Source organism: Nuphar pumila, chromosome 5, assembly GCF_984573655.1.
Source record: "Nuphar pumila chromosome 5, dmNupPumi1.hap1.1, whole genome shotgun sequence".
In the NCBI taxonomy this organism is placed as follows: domain Eukaryota; kingdom Viridiplantae; phylum Streptophyta; class Magnoliopsida; order Nymphaeales; family Nymphaeaceae; genus Nuphar; species Nuphar pumila.
Window position 1 is genome coordinate 108422543 of NC_143253.1, and position 25936 is coordinate 108448478.

At 34.9% G+C, this 25936-nt stretch overlaps 1 protein-coding gene across 1 annotated transcript in view; it reads right to left on the reverse strand.

The window, feature by feature from the left end:
- Positions 1-25691, reverse strand: part of LOC149838065 (uncharacterized) — a 38800-nt gene extending 13109 nt beyond the window's left edge. The window contains exons 1-2 of the mRNA XM_090006349.1: positions 25214-25691; positions 22794-23228 (exon numbers count right to left, since the gene is read on the reverse strand). Of these exons, the coding sequence (XP_089862475.1) occupies positions 22794-23228; positions 25214-25318 (540 nt within the window). The 5' untranslated portion in view covers positions 25319-25691. The remainder of the gene's footprint in view (positions 1-22793; positions 23229-25213) is intronic.
- Between the last annotated feature and the right edge of the window lie 245 nt (positions 25692-25936).

Sequence of the window (25936 nt, forward strand, 5' to 3'; positions counted from 1 at the left end):
AAATTGAGAAATCAAAGATTAGTTATTTCAAAATATTTTTTAAGAATATATTTAATATCCTTTACTCTATGTTTGTTTTCACTTGTAATGATCATATCATCAACACAAAGAAGTATAGCAATTCCTATCAGTGTTTTAAAACTCGCCGAGTCAACTCGTTGACTCGGCTGACTCGGCTCGGCTCGCCCCTCCAGCGAGTCAACCCGGCAAGGCAAACTCGGTTTGCCAAAACTCGGGCTTGACTCGGCTTGACTCGACTTGACTCGGCCTGACTCGGCTTGACTCGGACAAGTTTTGGGATGTTTAAAATTTGTTTTTTGAGTTTCAAATTACAGTTTCGAAATATATAAGTACATATATTTTAACAAGGGTTACCCCCAGATTTTGTATAAAAAAGAAAATAAAAATCATTTAAAGATAAAAAAACATTTAAATCCATAGAATAAAATTGCCATGTTGTTCGAACTATTGTTCACCCTGTGTTATCAACTTATTCTAGCAAAATATTTTAAAGAAATGATTCTCACTATATATGGCGGGTCAATTGTGCCTATGGGAAGTCACATTTAGGTTTCATCATCCATTTGTTATGTGAACAAGCATTGTACATATTCAAATATTAGTTGTCTTTTTATAGTTGTGCCATTAATATATTTACTGCATAGTTTTATACATGAGAGAAAATTGCTTATTTATGTTGATATTGGGCATTCTATAAACTTTCAATATGCACATATATCCCTGTTTTACATTTATGGATTTGTTAGAGAGGGAATTAAAACTTTTAAAACAAGCTAGCATATATGATTGGCCATTTTAGGAACCTTAGGTAGTAGATGGTGACCAAATCCTCTAATTCAAGTCATGAATTAGTCAAAGTGCTTGTATAGATATCAAATTCAATTATTCAAGTAAACCTCTATAACTCTTTACAGTTGTTTTTATATTCTTACAGACATTTGGAGACTATGTTTACTCAAAAACATGGTTTCAGACAAATTGTATATTGTTTTTCTTTTAAAATCAAAAGTTAACAAAACCCGGTCCGAGTCACCGAGTTGACCCGCCGAGTCACGAGTCAATAAAGAACGAGTCGAGTTCCGAGTCACGGGTTTTAAAACCTTGATTCCTGTATCAGATTTCTTAGTAAACATAGCATTATTAGTATAACAAGACTTAAAACCAAACTTTAGCATAACAGAACTAAAGCGATCATACCAGGACTTGGGTACCTGTTGTTAAATCATATGTATTAATACATATATATTTATCTATAAATATATATATATATATATGTATAATACTATAATACCCGATAAGGGTATTATAGTCTTTTCATAGTTGTTTTATTAAACAACTATTTTTTTCTTTTATTTATTTTCTGTTTTTCCTTTGCATTTTTTTTATCTTTTTTGTTTTTTATTTCACGCCAAATAGGGGCCCCACAATAGAGTCGTTGGGGGCTCCCAACGACTATTTGGGAGCCCCCTTTTGGCCTCCTTTTTTAACCCTCCTTGTGTGTATAAATAGGGGTAAAACCCCTTGTATTTTTTAATGTAGTGAAGCCTCAGTGCTCTCGCTCTTTCTCTCAATAAAGGGATTTTATATTTTAGCTTATGCTTTCCTTAAAGCTTATGTATGTATTGTCCCATAGTGGACTTTGTTATTATTCCTTCTGTGTATTAGTCCATTGTGGGACATTGTGAATGTTTTTTAGCATTCGTTATCTTTCCGCATACTTCATTACATGGTATCAGAGTCATTCGGTTCATAAAAGAAAAGGCGTGATATTCATTTTTACATTCATTGTCTCCATTCTTCACACACTTTGGTGGCATCATGGAATCCAAAATCGACCTATCCTTCAAGCTCAATGGAAAGAACTACATGATGTGGGCATCGGCAATGAAGAACAACCTCAAAGGTAAAAATCTTTGGGGCTATGTAATGGGTTTCATTCTGGAACCTCGATTAGAGCTCACCAAGATTGAAGGAGGTCAAAAAAAGGCTCTTGAGGGAGATGCTCATCTCAAAGCCATTGAAGACTACCAAAAGAAAGTTAAAGACTGGGAAAGCAACCACGCCAAAATCCTTGCTTGGTTCATGAACAATGTTGAACTTAAGGTATATGCAAATATAGCTAAATTCTGACGAGCCAATGAGGTTTGGTTCTTTATGAAGGGTATGTATACCCAAAAAGACCTTGCAAGAGCCTATTTTTTGCAAGAAAAAATTAAAACCACCAAACAAAGTGATTCAAGCATATAAGATTATTATAGTGCATTAAACCCACTATGGGATGAGTTGGCTCTTTTAGAGCCAAAATGGGTGGCTATGGAGGATGTCGAACTAAGACAAAAACAAATGAAACAAGACCGATTGTTTCAATTTTTGTTTGGACTACGTCTCGAATTTGAGCAAATGAGGTCATCACTTCTCCATAGATCTATTTTTCCTCCAATAGAAGATGTTATAGCCGAAATCACACAAGAAGAAACTAGACTTGACATGAGTAAAAACATTGATAAAGTCCTTGTTGTATCCAAACCCGGCAACAATGTCAAAACCTATAAACCACCCGTTTTGGAAAACAAGGAAACTATAATGGAGGAAGAAAGATTATTATATGTCATCATTGTTATGAGCCGGGTCACATCAAACCCGCTTGCCCAAAGCTAAATAGAACATTCAAGCCTAAGGTAGCTTCTCTTGAAGAATCTACCACCAACAAAGAAGATGAAGGTAAGAGTGGAGACCTCAAAGAAACACTTGGACAAATATCTATGGCTCTACAACAAATTCTCAAAGTCACTTCCTCCACATCGGGTGCGGCCATTGCGTCTACATCATCACCCGATACGTATTCTTGGATCCTAGACTTCGGAGCATCCTTTCATATAACCCCTCATGAAAATGCTTTAACCGATGTATGCACTAATTCAAAAAGTTCATGTGTTTCTACGGCCGATGAGACTTTTAAAAATCACAAGTATTGGAACACTTAGTTCTCAAAATTCTCAAAATCTCTTTGTTCTTGAAGTAAGAGTTGTTCTAATAGCTTAATTTGGATATTTTTTCAGTTTCCCAAATTGACGACCATGGATATGAAAATATCTTTCTTATCTAATGGTTGCTTTGTGCAGGATCTCCAGTCCAAGAAGCGGATTGGGCAAGGCCATAGAAAGGGGGACCTTTATTATATGGATCATCTAAACTTTCCTACAAAATCTTTTTGTACTTATGTCCAAGATAAAAACATTGAAACTTGGCATAAAAGACTTGAACATCCAAGTTATTCTAAAATGATATTTTTCCTTTTGAAACTAAATTTTTTAAGGAAAAAGACATTAATTGCAAAAATTGCAAAGATTTCTTTCTACAAGGCCTTTTGAATTGGTGCACTCGGATCTTTGGGGTCCATCTCTGGTCATATCTAAAGGTGGTCACTCTTACTATGTCACTTTCATCGATGACTTCACTAGATATGTTTGAATTTATTTTCTTAGTCAAATCTGAAGTGTTTTCCTTCTTTAAAAAGTTTCATATGAAAATACAAAATCAATTTCGAAGTAATATATCCATTCTTAGATCTGATTCCGGTGAAGAATATTTATCTACCGAATTTCAAAATTATTTAAAACAAAATGAGATTTGTCATAAAAAATCGTGCCCTAGAACTCCACAACAAAATGGACTAGTAGAAAAAAAAAACACATGCATATTGTAGAAACCGCTAGAACGTTGCTTGTCTTTAAAAATATTCCAAAAAAAAATTGGGCTGAAGCCATCTTGACCTCAACATATTTAATCAATAGAATGCCTTCTTCTAAACTAAAGAATGTCTCTCCATATAAAAAACTTTTCAAATTCTCACCCGACTACAATCGGCTTCGCATCTTTGGTTGTAAATGCTTTGTCCTCTTACATAAGAGAGATAAGTTATCTCCAAAGGCGATTGAATGTGTCTTTTTGAGCTATGGGAAAAATAAAAAAGGCTATAGATGTTTTGATTTCAAAAATAACAAACTATATGTTTCAAACGAGGTAACCTTTTGAAAGAAGAGAATGGATTTGAAAAACTAGGAAAACAAAATGAAATTGACTACGTATTTTTACATGATCTTATAGATGATATATGTGATGATTCTATGAATCATCCAGAAAAATATAGAGGATACTTGTGTTGTATCCAATATTGACATATCACCATATAATGGTGATATCAGTAATGACAATATTAATGTTTATACCCGAAGAGACCAAGAAAGGCCTATCGGTGCCTTGGAGAAATTTTCTCAACTTACTGAATCTTTAGAGGAACCCCCTGTTAGGAGATCTTCTAGAGAATCAATTTCACCCAATAGGTTTGTGTCATATGAGACTCTAACACCTAATTATCGGGCTTGTCTGATAACACTACATTCATATTATGAACCCGCTCATTATAATCAAGCTAAAACTATATCACATTGGGTTGAAGCCATGAAAGTAGAACTAGATGCCTTACAAAAAGGTCAATACTTGGGAAATAGTCAAACTACCTTCACATAAAAAACCTATTGGATGTCGATGAGTCTTTAAAGTTAAAATCAAAAGCGATGGATCCTTAGAAAGATATAAGGCCAGATTAGTGGCTAAGAGATATACGCAAGAATATGGAATTAACTACGTGAAAACATTCGCTCCTGTAGCTAGAATGACAAGTGTTAGAACCTTAATAGCTGTCGCATCAATAAAAAAATGGCCTATATATCAACTTGATGTGAAAAATATGTTTCTAAATGAAAATCTCAATAAAAAAGTATATATGGATCCGCCACCCAGAGTTAACATTGGATAAGGTCAAACCCTTAAACTTTTAAAGGCATTATATGGTCTTAAGCAAGCCCCAAAGGCTTGGTATGATCGATTTAGTGATATCATGATTAAATTGGGATTTCGTTCCTATTATACTAACACTACTCTTTTTGTGAAAAGTGTAGGTACTAAGATTATTATCTTATTACTTTATGTTGATCACGTGATTATCACAGGAAATGATCAAGATAGTATAGTTACTGTTAAAAATATGCTAAAAGATAGCTTTGATATGTCTGATTTAAGTTTTCTTAGATATTTTCTTGGCATTGAAGTTGCATATTCTCCTCGAAGATATATTCTATTACAGATGAAACTTGCTACAGATATATGTACTAAGTCTGGCATTTCAGATGATAAAAAGGTGGAGACTCCAGAAGTAATAAATGTCAAATTAAGGTTAGAGGATGGGGTTCTTATAGAAGATCTCATACCCTACAGACAACTCATTGGATCTCTCACATATCTGACTATCACCAGGCCTGACATCGCTCATGTTGTTCACTCTGCTAGCCAATTTCAGCACGCTCCTACAACTGTGCATATGAGTGTTGTACTCCGGGTCATCCAGTACATCAAAAACACTATAACTAAAGGGTTATTCTTATCCACATCTTCTTTATTAAATTTACTTGCATATACTGATGCAGATTGAGAAGGTAACCCTAATGATAGAATCTTAACTACTGGTTTCTAGGATTTTCTAGAAGATTCCTTAATTGTTTAGAGATGCAAGAAGCAATAGGAAGTTTTACTATCCTCTATTGAAGTTGAATATTGGGCTATGACAACTACTACAATGGAACTTGTTTGGCTTCGAAGTCTTCTCAAAGATATGGGGGTTGAAATTACTAGAGCCTCAAAGCTTTGGTGTGACAACAAAAGTGTCATTTATATTGTCAGCAATCACACCTTCCATGAACGGACCAAACATATCGAAATGGATTGCCACTATGTTCGTGATGAGTATCTACGTGGAACAATTACACTGCCATATGTCACATCAAAAAAAAAGTTAGCAGATTTTTTCACTAAAGCTCTTCCTGCTCCACGCTTCATGTTTCTCCTTGGCAAACTTTCGGTCATCTCCTCGTAAAGTTTGAGGGGGGTGTTAAATCATATGTATTAATACATATATATATTTATCTATAAAAATATATATATGTATAATACTATAATACCAGATAGGGGTATTATAGTCTTTTCATAGTTATTTTATTAAACAACTATTTTTTTCTTTTATTTATTTTTGTTTTTCTTTTGCCTTTTTTTATCTTTTTTTTTATTTCACGCCAAATAGGGGCCCCACAATAGCGTCGTTGGACCCTCCAACGATCACAAATGTGACCGTTGGGCGCTCCCAACGACTCTTTGGGAGCCCCCTTTTGGCCGCCTTTTTTAACCCTCCTTGTGTGTATAAATAGGAGTAAAACCATGGTTGTCAGTTGAGGAAGCGGGAGCGGGAAGCGGGAGCGGGAAGCGAGGCACTTTCAAAATTTTAGGAAGCGGGAAGCGTGGGACCACTTAGGAGCGAGTCGAGAATCGTCTCGGAAGCGACCTAGGAAGCAAGGGGAAGCGAAAAAAATAAAAATAAAAAATAAAAAATACAAAAAAATTGAAAAAATTGGGGAAGCGCGGGGGAAGTGTGCTTCCCATTAAAGGGAAGCTTGCTTCCCATTAAAAAGAAGTGTGTTTCCCATTAAAGGGAAGCACGCTTCCCATTTAAAAGTGGTGCTTCCCCGCACGCTTCGGAAGCGCGACATTTCGCGCTTCCGAAGCGTGCTTCGGGGAAGCGCACTTCCCCTTTTACCTAGGCGCTTCCGGTAACTCTGGGTAAAACCCCTTGTATTTTTTAATGTAGTGAAGCCTTAGTGCTCTCTCTCTTTCTCTCAATAAAGGGATTTTATATTTTAGCTTGTGCTTTCCTTAAAGCTTATGTATGTATTGTCCCGTAGTGGACTTGGCTATTATTCCTTCTGTGTATTAGTCCATTGTGGGACATTGTGAATGCTTTTTAGCATTCTTTATCTTTCTGCATACTTCATTACACATGTTTCAAATCATAAAGAGCTTTTCTCAATCAAAGTACCTTAACAGAAGAGACTTCATATCTAGGAGGTGAATCCATATAAACCTTTTCTTTTAAATCTCCACTTAAAAATGCATTTTTAACATCTATTTGGTATAATAGGCCAACCTTTAGCAACTAACTGGGCTTTGTTTCTTTCTAGGGTCCTATCACTCTTAGTTTTAACTTTATACACCCATCTACAACCCATAGTTTTCTTACCTTTAGGCAAATCAGAGACTTTTCAAGTCATAGATTTTTCGAGTAATCAGAATTCTTCATTCATAACTTTTACCCATTCGGAATATTCTTTTGCTTGTTTATATGTGATAGGTTCAAAATAAGCCAAAAACCTAGCTACACAAGCTCTATATTGAGGTGAGAAGGATTCATATGAAACAAATCTATGAAGGGGTCTAGAAGTCCTATCAGACCTTGTAACGACTTCAGTTTGTTGAATTTCTAAGGTAGGGTAGTTTGCATTTGGTTGACTATCATTGTCACGTCATTTTCACCATCCTGATTTGATTAAGGCTCTTCATCTCTATCATTCGTATATGAAGAATTACCCTTACATTGAGGCAATAATTCAAGTAAAAAGGAATACTTAGTCCTTCTCAGGCACATTTTAAAAAATATTAAAAAAAACTCTCATTTTCCAGAAAGTGAACATTCCTGGATAGTTTGTTATTTTTAAAATCAAAACATTGAAACCCTTTCTAAGTTTCTCCATATCCAAAGAAAGCACACGGTATGGCTTTAGGAGAAAGTTTATCATTTTTGTCAGTGAAAACAAAACACTCACATCCAAAAGGTCTTAATCTAAGATAATCGGGAGAAACTTTAAAAAGTTTTTCATAAAGAGAGATGTTTTGAAGCTTAGATGATGAGAGCCGGTTGATGAGGTATACTCTTGTCAAACATGCTTCAACTCAAAAACATTTTGGAACATCTTTTGCAATTAAAAGAGTTATAGTAGTTTCAATTATGTGCCTACGTTTTCCCTCAGCTAATCATTTTAGTTGAAGAGTATAGGCACATGGTCTTTGATGAATAATATCATTGTTTTCAAAATAAGTTTGGAAATCATTTGACATAAATTCTTCCCCAGAGTTGGAGCGAAAGATGACAATTTTGGTCTTAAATTGATTTTTGATAAAATTATGGTATTTTTCAAAGTTCTCAAAAACATCATTTTTGTGCCTGAGTATCTTGCATAATCATCAACAAATATTACATAATAAGAGAAACCACCTTTAGATAAAATAGGAGATGGTCCTTATATCCGAGTGCACTAATTCAAATGGTTTAGAAGAGAAAATTATTCTTTTTGTAAAAGAAAGCCTTCATTTTGCCAACAATAAAATCCTCACAATAAAATTTTTCATTACAAAATTTGTTTAAAAGAGGTACATAAGATAATTTTGACAAACTAGGATCTCCCAATCTTTGGTGTCATAAAGCTAAATTTACATTTTGAACATTGTAACAAAAATTGCTTTTTGAAAAAAGAAGGTGATCCATGGAGTAGAGGTCTCCTTCTCTATGGCCTTTCTCAATCTGTTTCTCGAACTGGAGATCCTGCACAAAATATTTTTTTGATGAGAAGGAGATACTAAACCCATAGTCAATGATTCGTGAAACAAACAAAAGATTTAAATTTAGTTTTGAGACAAGTTGTAAACACCCCAAATTTTTACCCTCATTCACAAACACCTGCCTCCTGCCACTGGGACCCACTCTCTAAAGCCTTCAGGGAACCCGTTGGTCGACATTTGAGCCAAGGCTATTCAGAGCCCAAATTTTTCATCAAATTTCAATATTTCATCTTGCAATCAAAATTTAATATCTATTTTGGCTTGATTTTAATCATCAATTCTTACCTCCGAACAGAAAAGTTCAAATCTTTATCTCTGCCAGGGGGGTCCGGGATTTTAAATCTCTCATCCAGGGTTTGCCTTTTGCATATCATTTCATATCATCTCCCATCATTGTATGTTATTGCATGTGATTTCATGGCATTGCATCTCATTCTCGAGATCCAGCGCTCCTGTTTTTTTTAAATATTTAATCCAGATTCAATTTTAAAACTTTTCTTTCAAAAATCAATTCCAAATACTTGGGTTTTTAAATCGACATTTTGCCATTTGTTAACCCTTAGGATCTTATTTTCTTCAAAAAAACAATCTGGATTTGTTTTAAAATCAATTTTAACTGATTTTAATTCTCAGATGAGACCCATCTAGGTGGTGTCCCTTCTGGATTCCATTTATCAAATTTCTCAAAATTTCAGAGTCCTAGTTGGATCAGGACTGTCTTTTCAACTTTTTTTAAACCAAATGTAGTCATATCCCTTGCCCATTCTTTTCATTTTGGCCAAAATCTTAAAGTATCAGTCGAATTAGGACTCTTTCCCAGAGTCCTAATCGAATCAGGACTCTATCCCGATTTCAACCTTCATTCATGTTTTCACTTGTTTTTAAAAAACTTTCTTATCTGGCTTTCAGAAAGACAAAAAATTTAGAGTCTCAGTTGGATTACGACTCTTTTTCAGAGTTTCAGTCGGAGTAGAACTCTATTTTTTACCTCTATTTTTACTTGTGTTCACAAAAATCTTTCAAAGGAAGTCTAAATCTCAAAGTTTCAGTCAAATTAGGATTCTACCAGAGAGTCCTAGTTGGATCAGGACTCTAAACCCGACTTCAATTTCTATCTTATTTTTACCTATTTTCTAAAACCCTCTCGTTTGTTTTCTAGAAAACCCTAAATTTTAAGAGTTTTGGTGGAATTAGGACCCTGCCCCAGAGTCCTAGTTGGATCAGGACTCTAATTCTGATTTAAGTTTTCACCTTGTTTTCATCTGTTTTTAAGAAAAAAGCTTCTAAAACCTCCTTGTTTGTTCAAAATTTTGAGAGTTTTAGTTAAATTAGGACTCTGTCCCAGAGTCCCAGTTGGATCGGGACTCTAATTCTGATTTCAGTTTTCATCTTGTTTTCACCCATTTTTGGGAAAAGCCCTCAAAATCTTCTTGTCTGTTTTCAGAAAAAATAAAATTTCTAGAGTTCTAGTCGAATTAGGACTTTATCTCAGAGTCCTGGTCTGATTTTTGTTTTAACTCCCATTTTCACTTGTTTTTAAAACCTTTTCGCTTGTTTTTCAAAAAAAAATCCAAATTTGTAGAGTTTTAGTAAACTTAGGACTCTATTTCAAGAGTTTTAGTTGAACTAGAACTGACCCTAACTTCATTTTTTAGCTCATTTGATCAAATTCCGATTTCACTGCTTGTTGCTATTTTCACTGGTTTTCGAAAATCCTTTCATCTGATTTCCAAAAGAAGCAAAATTCTAAAGTTTCAGTTGAATCAGGACTCTGTCCTAGAGTCTCAATCGGTTCAGAACTCTACCATGATTTCATCTATTGCCTTTATTTTACTTGTTTTTCGAAAACAAACCCAAAATTTTAGAGTTTTAGTTGAACTAGAACTCTATCTTAGAGTTTCAGTTGGATTAGAACTCTAATCCTGATTTCAAATTTCATCCTATTTCCACCTGTTTTCTGAAACTCTCTTAATTATTGTCAGAAAAACTAAAAAATCTAGAGTTTCAGTCCGATCAGGACTCTGTCTCAGAGTCCTAATCCGGTTAGAACTCTATTCAGATGATTGTTTCTGCTTCCATTTTCACTCCCTTCACCTGTCTTTCAAAAATTAGTCCACTTTGCAGAGTAACAGTTGATTCAGGACTCTATTTCAGATTTTCGATTGAGTTAGGACTCTAACCCTGATTGCATTTTCTGACTTATTTTCACTGATTTTGACAAAATCTTCCAAAAACTTCTTCGTTTGGTTTTCAAAAAACTAAATTTTAGAGTTTCAGTTGGTTTAGAACTCTGGTCTAGAGTTTCAGTTTGTTTAGGACTCTGTTTTCAAAACTTCTGATTTTTATTCGGTAATTTCAACTCTGTTTTGAAACCCTTTTTAGTCTTTATTTCAATTTTTTCAAAACCCTGATGTGGGGCCCACTCAGTTGGCGCCACATCTGGAAGAGTTCTGATCCAATTAGAATTCTAATTGATTTAGAAACTTTCAATCTCAAATCTCATTCTAAACCTCTTTTGAAAACCTGTATTTTCAAGTTTTAAAATCGTTTTTGAAAAATCAAGTGGGGCTCACTCTGGGTGGCACCACATTTGACAGAGTCAGGGTTAGTTTAGGATTAGTCAGTGTTCTAGCTAGGTTAGAAGAGTCAGAAGTGATTTTAAAACTTCATCTTTGCCTTTTAACAGTTTTTAAAGCTTTTAAATTCGAGTTTTAAAAACCAAATGTGGGCCCGCCTAGGTGGCGCCACATTTGGAATTTCTTTTTATTAATTAAGTCAATTAGGGTTAGATAGAGTCCCATCTAGGCTAGAATTACCCAAAAAATCATCCCCTTCGTGGTTAGTTCTAGATAGGGTTGAAAAGTCAAAGTTAGGTATTAATTAGGCCCTAATTAAAGGGATTTTGGAAAAACTATAAAAAGGGGACCTAAAGGGGGTCATATCATCTTTTTTTTTCTCCTTTCTCCCTCTCCAAATTTGTGGCTCCCTCTATCCTTAGGCTCCTCCTCTCCTTCCTCCATTGTTGCAGCCCCAAGGTAAGGTTTTATTTAATTTATTTTATTATTTTAATCATTTTTATTACTTTATTTCATTAAAATCACCATTATCGCCTCTTTTAGCATGCTTTTCATTTTCTTTTATTTTAAAAAAAAATCATGTGAGGACCTCAAGATGATGTTAAACTGATGTTTGATGGTACCTTACACGTTTTGATCTATTAACAATGTTTATTTTTTTATTTATTATGCTAAATGCCCGAAAAAGACCGAGATTGGCCCGTTCAATGGGTCGAATCCATCTTTTAATGGCTAAATCAAATGTTCTACCATGCTTCCCTGATTTTTTTTTATTATTTCATCATGTTAATGCTTATTTCATGTTTTCAAATGTCAAATCATGATTCGTTATGTTATTTGCATATTCTCTTCATTATTTTTCATATTTAGATTAGGACTTTTAGTGTTTTATCGATAATCCATGTATTTCAATCCCGGGCACGCGAAAATCATGTTATTTCATGCTTAAGTTTTCGTCAAACAAAATATGATTTTTTTAGGGTTTGTTCATGGATTTGTCAGTGATTTATAAAAAATCAGATTATTTTGGATTCTGGAGCCCTGTCAAAAAAATAGAAAACTGAACCGTAATTTTTAAACCGTGAAATCGCTATTGGGATTCGGGAACAACTTGCAGAGGTGATATCTCTCTCGTCAGAGATCCGATTTACGATCCGTAAATTACAGTAGTTTCATATTAATGCCTAGTATTTACTGTATTTTTTTCATATTTTTTTGCATCTGTCTGCTATTTTTCTTCTGTCAGAAGATAGAATCGGTTTCTCAGAGCTTGTTATACTTCGTTTAAACCCTAGATCGACTTGTGTCGATCGTATCTCCTTAACCGAAGATCTGATCGATGATCTGTAAAAGGAAAAATCTTCCTCTATGTACATGTTGTTTACTGCTAAAATTTCATAATTTTTTAATATGATTTGCTATAATTCCCTGTACCCGAAACCAGATGCATGTATTTCAACTCGTTATATATTCGTTATAATTGATCGTATATTGCCGGAACGATATCTCTCTAACCGGAGATGATTTTTCCAATTTGTAAAAAATGGAAATCTCTGTTTTTCTATCTAGTATCTCTCTGTAAATTTTTATGAATTTCCATAGTAATTTGATATCTGATTCGAGCCTGACACTGTGACAGGTACGTGCCCACGGGCAAAATCGTGTATTTTTAGGGTTTTATTCAATTTTCATGTTAAAATAATGTCAAAAACATATTTTTTCAATTGTTGTTTAATTTTAGGATTATTAGAACCATTCATATCGATTTTTACAAATTTTTTAGTTCAGTTGATATATTATTTGTTTAAACCATGAAAACAGGGTGCCCGCAGAGTCCCGGTTCGAGCAAAACATTTCGATTTTTTATGATATTTTGATTTTTTTATAAAAGTTTATGTTTTTAGGATTTGTTTATGTTTATAATCATGCTAGGATGCTACATATCCGATTTGGCTTTGATCTGAATCCTTTTGAGCCCTAAATCCAAAATTTTACCAAAATATTTTCTAAAAACCCTGATTTCAAGGCCAAAGTCTTGCTTTTTGGGGTATTTTTGCCATTTTTTCCAAATCTCGAATTTCAAAATTGTTTATCTTCATTATTTCTTCAATTTTATATCATATTTCATTTTGTTTATCTCAGGAAAACATGAAAAAAGACTTATATCTGGATAAATCCAATAATTTCCAGATATTACTGGATAAATCTAAAAAAGCCAACATATCTTCAATAACAAGTTTTCTAGTTTTGCAAGGACATTTAAGGTTGTGTTTCTTTTCTTTTATTTTATTTAAATTTAATTAGTGATGTAAATTAAATGTAAATTTGGAATAAGAATTTATTTTTCTGCTTAGAATAGGATTGCATTGCATATAGTTTTATTTTTCAATAATATTAATGTGTGATGGATGATGATTCATGCATATTTCAATTTCACCATGGTCTACACGAATGGCACGTGCACTAGCTTATAAGAAGTTAATAAACTTGATTGAGTTTGTATTTGTGGCTATAGTCAGAATACGAACAAAATCTAGATTTATCTTCTTTTAAGCCACAATCAGCCTACACTCTTAGGCTATCTTAAAAAACCATTGCATATTTCAATCTTTTATAAATGTTTTTCTCCTTTTAGAATCAAATGGGATATATTCAATCCATATCTATGACCATAGTCAGGGATATGAGGCGAATTTACTTCATTAAAGTTCTATAAGGCACATAAACTCTCTTTTCCAAACAATTTTACCAAAAATCTTCATAAATCTCTTCTCAAAATTATATTTATACATCACTTAGATTTAGATTGCATCATGAAAGTATTTCACACGGTCGCATGCCCCTTTTCCTGATTCTTTTTTTTTAATACCATTTCAGAAAAATCGATTTTCCCTAAAATTTTCCAAATCTTCTTCAGAAATTGATTTTCTCAAAACCCTTGGTTCTTTTTAGGATTTTTCAAGTACTTTCTCAAATTCAATCCACGGTTTTTTAAGTTATATTCCCTATTTCAAAGTTCGAATTCAGAAAAATCAAGTTTTTCTAAAGTTATTTGAAATTCCTCAGAAATCGATTTTCTTAAAACACTTGGATTTCTCAGAAATCGACATTTCTTTTCTTCAGAAATATCCTCTCAACAAAGGCTCACGATTTTCAAAGTGTCATTTTTTCCAAGAATTTTCCAAGTATTTCAATTCTCTGAAGCATACATCATATTTTTCAATCAAAAATTTCTCTAAGTCATAGCACATGCCTGATTCTTTGTGCATTTAGGAATAGAGCATCGATTTAGACAAGTTGAGCAAAGCAAAGCATAAGATTGATCCTTGGTTCGATTACCCCTGGTTACGGTGCCAAGAACGGTTGAACCTCGTACCGACAGGCGAGTCCCATTCCTCGGAATTATCGTGCATTTTAAAACGGAGGTGAATTATTTTCAAAATATTTTTCAAAGGTCAGTTTGACTTGCAAAAGTAAAATTTTGCAATGATAACACAAGTCTAACTTTTGGAATAGATAATTTAAAAGTGTTTTAAAAAATCTCAATGCTTTTAAAACGAAGAAAGGATCCATCGGCGGTAAAAACATTTTTGGTGTTGAATTAGTGCAACATTCGAAAAGTAAAGAGGAATGTGGAGTCATATGAAATGAAGCTCCAGAATTCAAAATGCACGAAACCTTACTGGGAGGTGATTATGTAGAGACCGTGGCACCGGAGAGAGAAGAGTTATTGATTAGTGGATGAAGGACCTCCATGATTTGAGAGAGCATGGTTGCAATCGATTTAGAATCTTCATTGGTTCTATTTCTTTCTTCGTGAGACGCTCTCACAAATGCCACATTTTTTTTTCTTCCTTTTAACTTGAGATAAAATGACCTAATATGGTTCGATTCTCCACAATTATAACAAGTCAATATAGTTCTTTTTTTGTTGTCATCATATCTAGGCTTCCCATTGAAAGGCTTTGAAAAATGGGGTGGTTTATAAACAATCGTATTGGCTCTAAATCTTGAGACGGCCAACACATTATCCTTTTGTCTCTATATATTCGGATATAGATTTAAGTCTAGTCTCCTCCATGCATACTTGAGCCAAAACTTTATGTAAGAGAAGAAGATTTTCCCTATGGATAATATTGACCCAAACATATTCAAATTCAGGTCTAAGACCTCTAAAAAATTGGAACAATTGTTCTTTATGCTTGTATTTCTTCTATTCTTGAGCATCATTTGGAGTCTCCCATCTAGGCTCAAGTTTAGCCATTTGATCCCAAAGTTTCTTGAGGGTACTAGAGTATTCCCTTGTGGTCTTATCACCTTGTTTGCAATTATATACCTTGTCTTTAATATCTCATTTGTGTGCCATATCTTTTTGGGTACATGTTTGTTTAACATATTCTCAAGCTTCATCGACTCTTTCAAATTCAAGAATATCGGAGCAAAACTCCTCATGCATACTACCCATAAAGAAGAAAAGAACCTTAGCATGACATACTTCCCAATTTTTATAGGATTTTTTGTAATCAATCATAGCCTTTTCTTTTTCAATCCCCTTAAGGCTTTCTTCATTTGATCCACCGTCAGCTCCAATAACCAATTTTGTGAGAATTGGTTGTGGTTCTAATGTGGATCCATCAATAAAATGCCATTGGTCTTTACCCATGAAAATTCTTTTCACCACTGCAGTCCACATGTTGTAGTTTTTCTCATCAAATTTGATGGGAACCACCATTACAATTTCCTTGTCGGCCATAGTGGAAGAAAGAATGGAGTTATCAAAGAATGAAAAGAAAGAAGAAGAGAAGAAAGCAAGGAAAAAGTGTTGAAGAAGTTTGATGGCATGCTTCCCGAGGCAACAAACTAATGCTTCACCAATCCAACGAATTTCCACTTCAAGCTTTTGCCTAAAAGCACCAAAGGATCTGACACCATGTAATGAAACAACGAGTACACAAATACAATGTCACAAAGTGTCTACAAAGGTGCACACTCACAAGTACAGAAGCCTCTAATAGGCCAAATGCACAATCTCTCAAAAGATAGCAAGAGCACATAAAAATAATAAAGATCTTTATTTAAATATGCTTGGCAACAAACATAAATAATACAAGAGATGGAGTGCCTATCTCCCATGCATAGATTTCTAGCCATTGGGGCTGGTTCATAGCTAATTGGACCACTCCTAATCAGCTGTTACATCAAAACCAAAAAGAAAATATAATAAAAAAAAAACAAAAAACTGAAATAGAGAAACTCACTGACACCTATTACAACATGAAATGATTGAAATACTCTTTATGGGTATTTCAGTTTACATACATAGAGAACTATATATATATATATATAAATGGCATACACACAATAAAGTTTAACAAATTTTGCATTGAAAACCTGAAGAGTCTCTACCTTCTTATCGTCAGAAATTTCAAACTTAGCACAAATGTCAAGTGACAGCTTCATTTGTGATAGAATATATCATTTGAGAGAATAAGCTACCTCAATACCTAAAAAATATCTCAAGAAACCCAGATCAGACATATCAAAAAAAAAAATTTTAATAATTTTAATTTCACTAACTTCCTTTTTATCACTCTTTGTAATCATATCATCAACATACAACAATAGCACAATATTTGTACATATATTCTTAACAAAAAGAGCAATGTCTGATTGAAAGCCCAAACTTATCATAACGGCACTAAATCTATCATACCATGCCTTAGGGGTTAATTTTAAAGTTTTTTCTTTTTCAATATCAAGTCCCAACGAAGGATCCATGTATACTTCCCTACTAAGATCACTATTGAGAAAATTATTATTCATATCTAATTGGTAAATAGGTCATTTTTTGGTAGATGAAACAGCTATTAGGGTTCTAACACTGGTCATCATAGCTACAGGTGCAAAGGTCTCTTGATAATCGATTTCATACTCTTGAGAGTAACCTTTGGTAACTAGCCTAGCATTGTGTCTCTCTAGGGTTTCATCACTTTTAGTTTTTAACCTTAAACACTCATCTGCATCCTATAGATTTTTTTACTTAAGGTATATTCACTATCTCTCAAGTATTGGCCTTACAAAGAGCTCTTAGCTCTAAGTTCATAGCATCAATCCAATGGGGGCAATCTTTGGCTTCATTATAATGAGAAGGTTCATGATAAGAGTGAATCGTTAAGAGACATGTCCTATAGTTCAGTGAAAAAGATTAGTAGGACACAAACTGATTTGGTGGAATGAAGGCTCTATTTGATTTCCTAAGTGTGGTATTTTCTAGAGATAAATCATGACTAGGGGCACGTTTGGTTGCTCCTTTAAAGAATGATTCTGAATAAAGGTGAAAATGTGATTTTGAATCTTATGCAAATTATAAAGAGACTCTTATTTGCAAAGGCAAATGAGATTCAATTTCTCACAGGTTACCTTTTTATGTTTGGTTGAGATCCCATGTGATTCTGAATCACATTGATTTTGAATCATTCTTAATGGAGCAACCAAATGTGCCCTAGGTATTTCTTCTATAGGAATATCTTGAGCATATTTTTCATAGGCACTTATTTGATTTTCTTGACTACGTCAGTTATAAACTTGAATATTTTGAGAGTAGTTTTCAACTAAATTGTCATTATTGTGAAACAATTCCAAAACATCATTATCATGATCATTTTCTAAAGAGATATTATTACCATGATTTAAGTCACAAACATTTGATTCATTAAAGTCCGCATCATGCCTTGGCAAGAGATCAAACAAGAATGCATAGTCTACTTTTTTGTTTTCTTCTTTATCAAAACCACTTTCTTTTTCCAAGGTCACATCCTTGGACACAAAGTTTGTTGTTTTTAAGTCAAAACAACGATAGTCTTTTTGTTTATCACCATATCCTATAAAGACACATTCAATTGCTTTTGGAGATAGTTTATCATTTTTGTGAGAAAATACAAAGCATTTACAATAAAAAATATGTAACCTTTTGAAATCGTTTTAATGGAAGTCATGCTCAGGATCTTGGAGATTTCTCCATTCCTTCTCATGAGATGAATAGTGACTTCATGCGCAAGATTCAAAAGAAAGAAATTGCAGAGGCTTTAAAGAAAATGAAATCAAGAAAGTCAGTTGGACCAGATGGTATACCTATCGAGGCTTGGAAATGCTTGGGTGAGAATGGTTTAGAATGGTTGACAAATCTTTTTAACAAGATTTGGCGGACAAATAAGATGTCTAAGGAGTGGAGGAAGAGTATTTTGGTGCCTTTATATAAGAATAAAGGTGACATACAAGATTGCACAAACTATCGTGGTATAAAACTATGAAACTTTGGGAGAGGGTGATTGAGCATAGGTTGAGGAAGGTTGTCCTGATATCGGAGAATCAATTTGGTTTTATGCCTGGAAGATCAACTATGGAAGCTATACACTATGTCACATGGGTGCGGGTGCGGGTGCGGGTGCGGGTGCGGGGATTCGGCACTTCCAAAAAACCCGGGTGCGGCAGGGGCAAAAATGTAATATATATATATATATAGAAGGGGGTTGGGGTGAAGACTTGTTACCCATGTTCTGCTTGTTGTGTACTTTAGCTCAACAGGACAAAATTGATGAACCGAAAGGATTGGCAATCTGATCGACCCAGCCTGTTGCGTTCTGCTGACTGTCATGATTCAATCATGTCTAAAACTCCCTGGTCTTCACAAAAAAAAATATAAGCGAAAGGTTTGACGTGGTTTGTTGGAGAGAGAGTCTTCACGAGGCCTACGACGCCACTACCACGCCACTGCCTAGGGTTCTTCAAATTTCATTTTATATACAGTTGCACACAGATGACAGCTAAAAGAAATTTATTGGATTTGACATGTGGAAAAGAGAGGTCTACACAAGGCTACGGCTAGAGCACCTCGTCAGGAGAAAAGTGAATACTAATAGCCACCAAGGCTCTACTCTACCACCATCATTATCATTTATTATCATTTATTATCATTTATTATGGAGAGAGAAAATCCTTGAGGAAAAAGGATTTGGTTGGTTGAAGCATAAAGACTTCCAAAGGCTCTTGAATTTTGGTTTTAATTTTTGAGGAAGATGGATCATCATTTCCAAGTTAACAGTATGGTGAATTAATTGTTTGGAGGCAGGAATAGCATGGGATGCCAACAAAGCTCGTCAGATGTTGTGGACACAAGTGCCCCTTTATAAAACAAGAGCAGCAAGCAGTTGTCCAGATTTTTTTTTTTTAATTCTGCAGCCCATTTCGTAGGGCAAATTTTTTTTTTTTAAAAAAAAATCCAAACAAAAATGGACCGAAATGATCCTGGGTGCAGTCAACGCACCCAGGATCGGATTGACAGCACCCGGTGCCGCACCCGCGTCGAGTCGCGTCGACGCGGGTGCAACACCCTGCTAGCCAAATCCCTGTGACATAGGCTATACATCTTCTTAGACAAATTATTGAGAGATATAGAGAGAGGAACAAAGATTTGCATATGGTTTTTATTGATTTAGAGAAGGTATACGATAGAGTACCTAGGGATGTTTTCTGGTGGACAATGATGAAGAAAGATGTTTCTCTCAAGTACATTAGTATAATTAAAGATATGTACGAAGGAGTGGTAACCAATGTCCGCACTTGTGGAGGGGTGACAAACAATTTTCCTATAACAGTTGGGTTACATCAAGGATCTACATTAAGCTCGTTCCTATTTGCTATAGTGATGAATGAGCTTATGAAATCAATTCAAGAAAATGTGTCGTGGTGTATGTTGTTTGCTGATGATATTGTTTTGATTGATGAGTCTAGAGCTGGGGTTAATGCTAAGTTAGAATTATGAAGACAGACATTGGAAGCAAGAGGTTTTACGTTGAGTAAGAGTAAGACAGAATATATGGAATGTCGGTTTAGTAAGCAACGCAGTAGTGATGAGAGTGTAGTGAAGCTTGGCGAGCAAGAAATATCGGTGGATGACTGTTTCAAATATTTGGGATCTATCATTCGAAATGATGGAGAAATTGATGGAGATGTAAACCATAGGATAAAGGTTGGGTGGATGAAATGGAAAAGTGCAACTGGAGTGTTGTGCGATCGTAGAATGCCATTGCGGTTGAAGGAAAAGTTTTATAGGACGACAATTAGGCCCGCTTTATTATATGGTACGGAATGTTGGGCGGCCAAGAGGCATCATATTCAAAAAATGATAGTAGCTGAGATGCGTATGCTTCGATGGATGTGTAGAAATACAATAAAAGATAAGATTTGAAACGAAGAGATACGTAAGAAGGTAGGTGTTGCATCCATTGAAAATAAGATGAGAGAAAATCGTTTACAGTGGTTTGGACATATTCGGCGAAGGCCTAATGATGCTCCAGTTAGAAGGATGGACAAATGAAAAAATATATTAGTCAAAAGAGGTCGAGGTAGGCCTAAGAAGACTTGGATGGAGATGATAAGAAAGGATATGAATGCTTTGAACCTCACCGAGGACATGGCATTGGATAGAAATGATTAGAGGAGAAGGATTCATGTGGAGGACCCAGAATGATTTTCTTTTTTGGTTCATATCGCTGACCCCAATTGTTTTGGGATGAAGGCGCAGTTGTTGTTGTTGTGAACCTTTTGAAATCGGGTGACATTTTAAACAATTTTTCAAATGGAGAAATATTTTGCAAAGAGAAACAAGGCATTTTATTTATTAAATATATTGAAGTCATAACGGCTTCGGCCCAAAATTTCTTAGGAACATTTTTACAAATAAGTAAAGTTCTAGTGGTTTTCATATGTCTATGTTTTATTTTCGTCAACTCATTTTGTTGAGGAGTTCTATGGCAAGATCTTTGACGGCAAATACCATTTTTCTATAAATAATTTTAAAATTCTTTTGACATGTATTCTCCACCAGAGTCAGATCTAAGAATAAAAACATTACTTTGAAATTGATTTTTGACCATAATGTGAAATTCTTTAAAGAAAAAAAAAACATCTAATTTCAAATTAAGGAAGTAGACTCATGCATATCTTGTGAAATCATCAATGAAAACAACATAATAGAAATATTCACCCTTTGATATCACCAAAGAGGGTCCTCATACATCCAAATGCACAAACTCAAAAGGTCTTTCGAAAACAAAAGTTCTAAGAGGAAAAGGTATAGATTTCATTTTTTCAAAGATGTAAACTTTACAAATATCTTTTTCATTCTAATAAGTTTTCATAAATATGAAAAGATACATCTTGAAAAAACTAGGAGGTCCAAGTCTCTTATGCCATATTTCACTATCCTTTTCTTAAACATAGTTACAAAAGTAAGGAATAGACAAAAAATCTATGTAGTAAAAGTCTTCTCTCCTACAGCCTTGCCCAATCTGCTTCATGGATTGGAGATCCTGCACAGTGCAACCTTTTGATGAGAAAGAGATTTGACATCCATAGTAAAAAATTTGAGAAACTGAAAAAAAATTAAGGTTGAGTTTGAGAACTACTCTATTTTTGGGAACAAAAAAATTTGAGATATTTTTAAATTTAAAGTCTTAATACTTTTAATTTTTAAAGAAGTCCCATTGGTGATTGAAACATAAGATAAATTTGAATTGGTGCATATGTCGGAAAGAGAGTTCTCATGTGAGGTCATATGAAAAGAGGGTCCCGAATCAAGAATCCAATAGCACATACCTGGAGAGGAAGAGGAAGCAATAGTGACACCGGATGTAGATTTAAGTATTTGTTGAAATGCCTCTAATAGTTGAGAAAGAAAGAAAATATCTTTAGAATCTCCTCCTCTTTTGCTTGATTCTTCCCTCTTGGGTATAGATTCTTCAATGGAAGCCACCTTGTTCTTGAGCTTTGGGCAAAGGGGTTTGATGTGATCTGGCTTTTTACAATGGTGGCAAATAACTTTTCTACCACCACTATAGTTATTGTAGTCATGATAGTTATTTTGCAACAAAAAGTGTGGAGGCTTGTAGGTCTTCATGTTGTTGTCGGGCTTAGACATCACCAAGTTGTGTCTCCTCTTGACACACCTCAGGAACGGCATCATCAAGAGGTCAAGGATAGAATTTATGAAGAAGAGAAGACCTCACTTGTTCATATTCGAGGCGTAAACAATGTAAAAATTGAAAGAAATGTTATTTCTCCATTTGCTCCAGTCTTAATTCAACATCTTCCATAGCAAACCATTTAGGCTCAAGAAGTGCCAACTCATCCCATAAGGGAGATAGAGCACTAAAGTAATTCCGGGCACTCATGTCCCCTTGCTTGGTAGTTCAAATTTTCTCTTGCAAGAAATATTGTCTTGCAAGGTTCTTTTGTGTACACATGTCTTTCATAAACGACCAAGCTGCATTGGCCTTTCTAAACTTAACAATGTTGGCACATGTTTATATGTCAAAGAAATCATTGAAGCATAGTTTCACAGACAATTAACACCCATAAAAGAATCCAACTAATTTTGTTCCAAAGATTCGAATTCTCCAAGAAAAGAAATCTTAGAAAAACACATTATTCATTTCAACATTGTACACGAGACTCGAAATATTTGAACTTTAAGCACATCTCATTTCAGATGAAAAATCATTGACATTGCTTGGGAATTTTTCTGCACTTTAAATGTGTTTTTTTAGTGATAGCAGTTTGAGATGCCACACTAAATGAAAGGGAAAAGATGATCCTTGGCCCTTGTACTACATTACATGATGTTGGTAAACATACCAGAGTAGAAATATCAACTCCACTCTCTTTCTCTTCTCTTTTTTGTTGCATTGTTTCTTTGGACTGGCACTGACTTGTGAGCCAAGCCTGTTGCTCCGATGTTCTCTCCATCTCTTCACCTCCGTCACTCCCATCAACATCACTGCCAGAGTCGAACTGACTCCCTTCTTCAAGTGGAGAACATACCTTTGTACCCTCTGGAAACATTTTCACAGAATTTTCTTCGCCAGATGTTTGTTCTGGTGTGGTCGCAGAAGAAGAAAGAATTCCCTCACTAGGTGAATTCCAAATCACTTCTTGCCCAGTCTCTGATTCACCTTCATCAGAAAATTCAATCCCATTATCCCTTAGTATTGAAAGAACCTTTGCAGCAGCCTTCTCAGCCTTCTTTTTCTGGTTAAGTACAATCTCAAGCTGTGTCTCTAATTCGGCCACCTAAATCAAATAAAGAAGAAATCACTATGTGCCTTAAGAATACTTTAAGAATCAAGGTTATCATTTCAAATGACAGGTCCAGAACAATCATTTCACATTGCGACATTAAGAATACAAAGGGACATGAAACAATTTGTTTGCTAAGAATAACAGACTGTGAATGCTAAAACATAAGCCCTCTTGCTTAAAAGTGCCACAAGAAAAAAGGCCCACAACCAACCATGATAAGGAAGCTAGATATGATGGTGAGTAGCAACCAAGATTGCAAGTTCCAGTGGTATTCAGGAACCTAGAGCCCGACCAACATTTCTGTAAAGCACTTCTCATTCACAGTGAGTGTTGCCAGACATTTCTCCGAAATAGCTTGGAACATAGAGCACAATTGCAAGGTAAGATATGAAGCATCATTTGTAACCTAAAAACTAAAATAAAACCAGAAACTCAAGTTCATAACCAAGAACCTGATTCTAGGTTATCTGATAGGCTGGAACTCTAGATAACAATGTAAATCAATAAAGTAGACATCAAGTGTTCACATGGAGATGTAAATAAAGACAATAATGGATATGACTAAGAATCAGTGACAGGCACTAAACTTCTAATGCAGTGCACTACAGAGAAGAGAACAAAAACACGAACTATGCACAAGAGAATAGCAGTTCAAGTCACTATAATAACAATAATTATGCAGGATTCAACCCCGAAATGCAATATCAGCTTGCACTGGTGAAAAGCAGTTCATACGAGGAAATGTTAAGGGAACAAAGAATTAGAATGGAAGCCAAGGCAAAGAAAATCCAATTATATACAAGAGCATCAATCAGACTAAAGGTCCACTACTCACATCTCTGCCAAGCTAACATTCAGATATTCAAGAGCATTCAAAATGGCAGCAAAGCCCAAGCACTTGTAAAGAGAAATCCAACCAAAAAAGCTGAGGGAAATGAAACAGCTCATGACTCGTAAAACATCAAACCTAAGTAAACAATGTGCTGCGCATCAAGATCAGTTGGTATTGTAGTACCCACAAAACTTTGGTGTACTAAACAATTCATCCAGAAAAAGAAACAGAACAGAGCCTTGATCGAAGAAGCAACAGTTGCATGCATGATCTGAATTCCAAAAAGCAATAAGAATTAAAATATCATAAACTAATATCAGTCCAATGGATCAAAACTTTAAAATAGAGCATTATTCATATTATCAGTTTGAAAATTTCTTTTTATTTTGTCTTAAACAAAATTCAACAATGGTTCATAAGCAGTAATATAAAGCAGGCAATCTTTTATCACATCAACCGCAACTTTATGTACCAAGGTTTGCACTAACGTAGAGTCTCCATGTTACGAGAGCTCTTAATGCTCGCACTCAAAGCTGCCATGTGGGCGTTCATATGGGTGCAAAGCCACTTGAATTGAACTGTGGAACCAGGGGGCATGCTTTGCCCTCCTCAAATGTGGATCAAGTTGGCCAAGAAACGCGAGGATTGCATTCTGGCTAACTGCCGCATTCACACATACATTTTTAAGCCATTTAGAACGGTTAGGGGATAAGACTGTTTAAGACTTACCATATACATATGGGCAAGGAATGGATGGTTTTAGTTTTTCAATGTTGTACTGCATGTTATGCTAATCTGACCCAACAAATGTGGTCTTTATAACTTATTTAATGGAAACCATATTAGATTAGAGAATTTTTATGTTTACACGTATTTTATAAGGGAATCTATACTTCAAATGGCATCTAAATTTTACAATAACAAAATCCTGGTTTTCTCTAGTAAATAAGCTAAGATAAAGGAAATGGTATACGACAGAGGAAGACGGATAGGAATCCCATAAATTACATCGATATATGGAAACCAAAAATTCCAAGAGCCCTAATTTGAATGAACCAAGTTAAAATTAGCAGGAGCTACAATTACGAAACAAAATCAGAGAGTAGAAAAGGATAAAAAAGGGATTAAGAAGCGCAGTCTTTACCCGTTGTGCCAACTGATCAGCCTTTTGCCTGGAGATTTTCGATATCGATCTCTCCGACAGTAACCTCGCGCGAAGAGAGTCGACCTTCCGCCCGTGTTCCTCCATTCCCCACTCCCCAATTCTCAACTTCCCATCTTTCTCCCACCCATCTCACAGAAAAAAAAGACCCACTCCTCTCGATCGATTTTCCACAATACGAACCACAAAGCGGCCTCAGCGAAGAAAATATTCACAACCAAGTTGAAGTCTTGCAAAATTTAGGCGAGCAAGAAGGGGATTCACGCAGAAGATCCGATTCCGGAAAGTTTCCGATGATCGGATTCAGATGAGTAAAGGAAACGAAGGGGGGATGGAGGAAAACTCACGTCAAAATCCTAAATTTCTTGCTTCAGAAAATCGAGCTATGCATATAGAGTCTTGTAGAAAAAGTTAGGTAAGAGAGGACGACTCTCTCTCTCTCTCTCTCTCTCTCTCTCTCTCTCCTATATATATATATATATGCTTGATGAGTTTACTAATTCTTAATAAAAAGCGAACAGGTTATAACCTCGTTTACCATAATTGCGTTTTCCTTTTCTCGAATTCCAAAAGTGGTGAGGGTGGAAGATAAAGATATCCTGACCAATCTTGTTGTTACCCCATAAGGCCAGGAATTTTCGTAGCTTCCGTGAAAATCATTCATTCTCTCACACAACCGAGAGAAGGATTTTTATTTGGTTATAT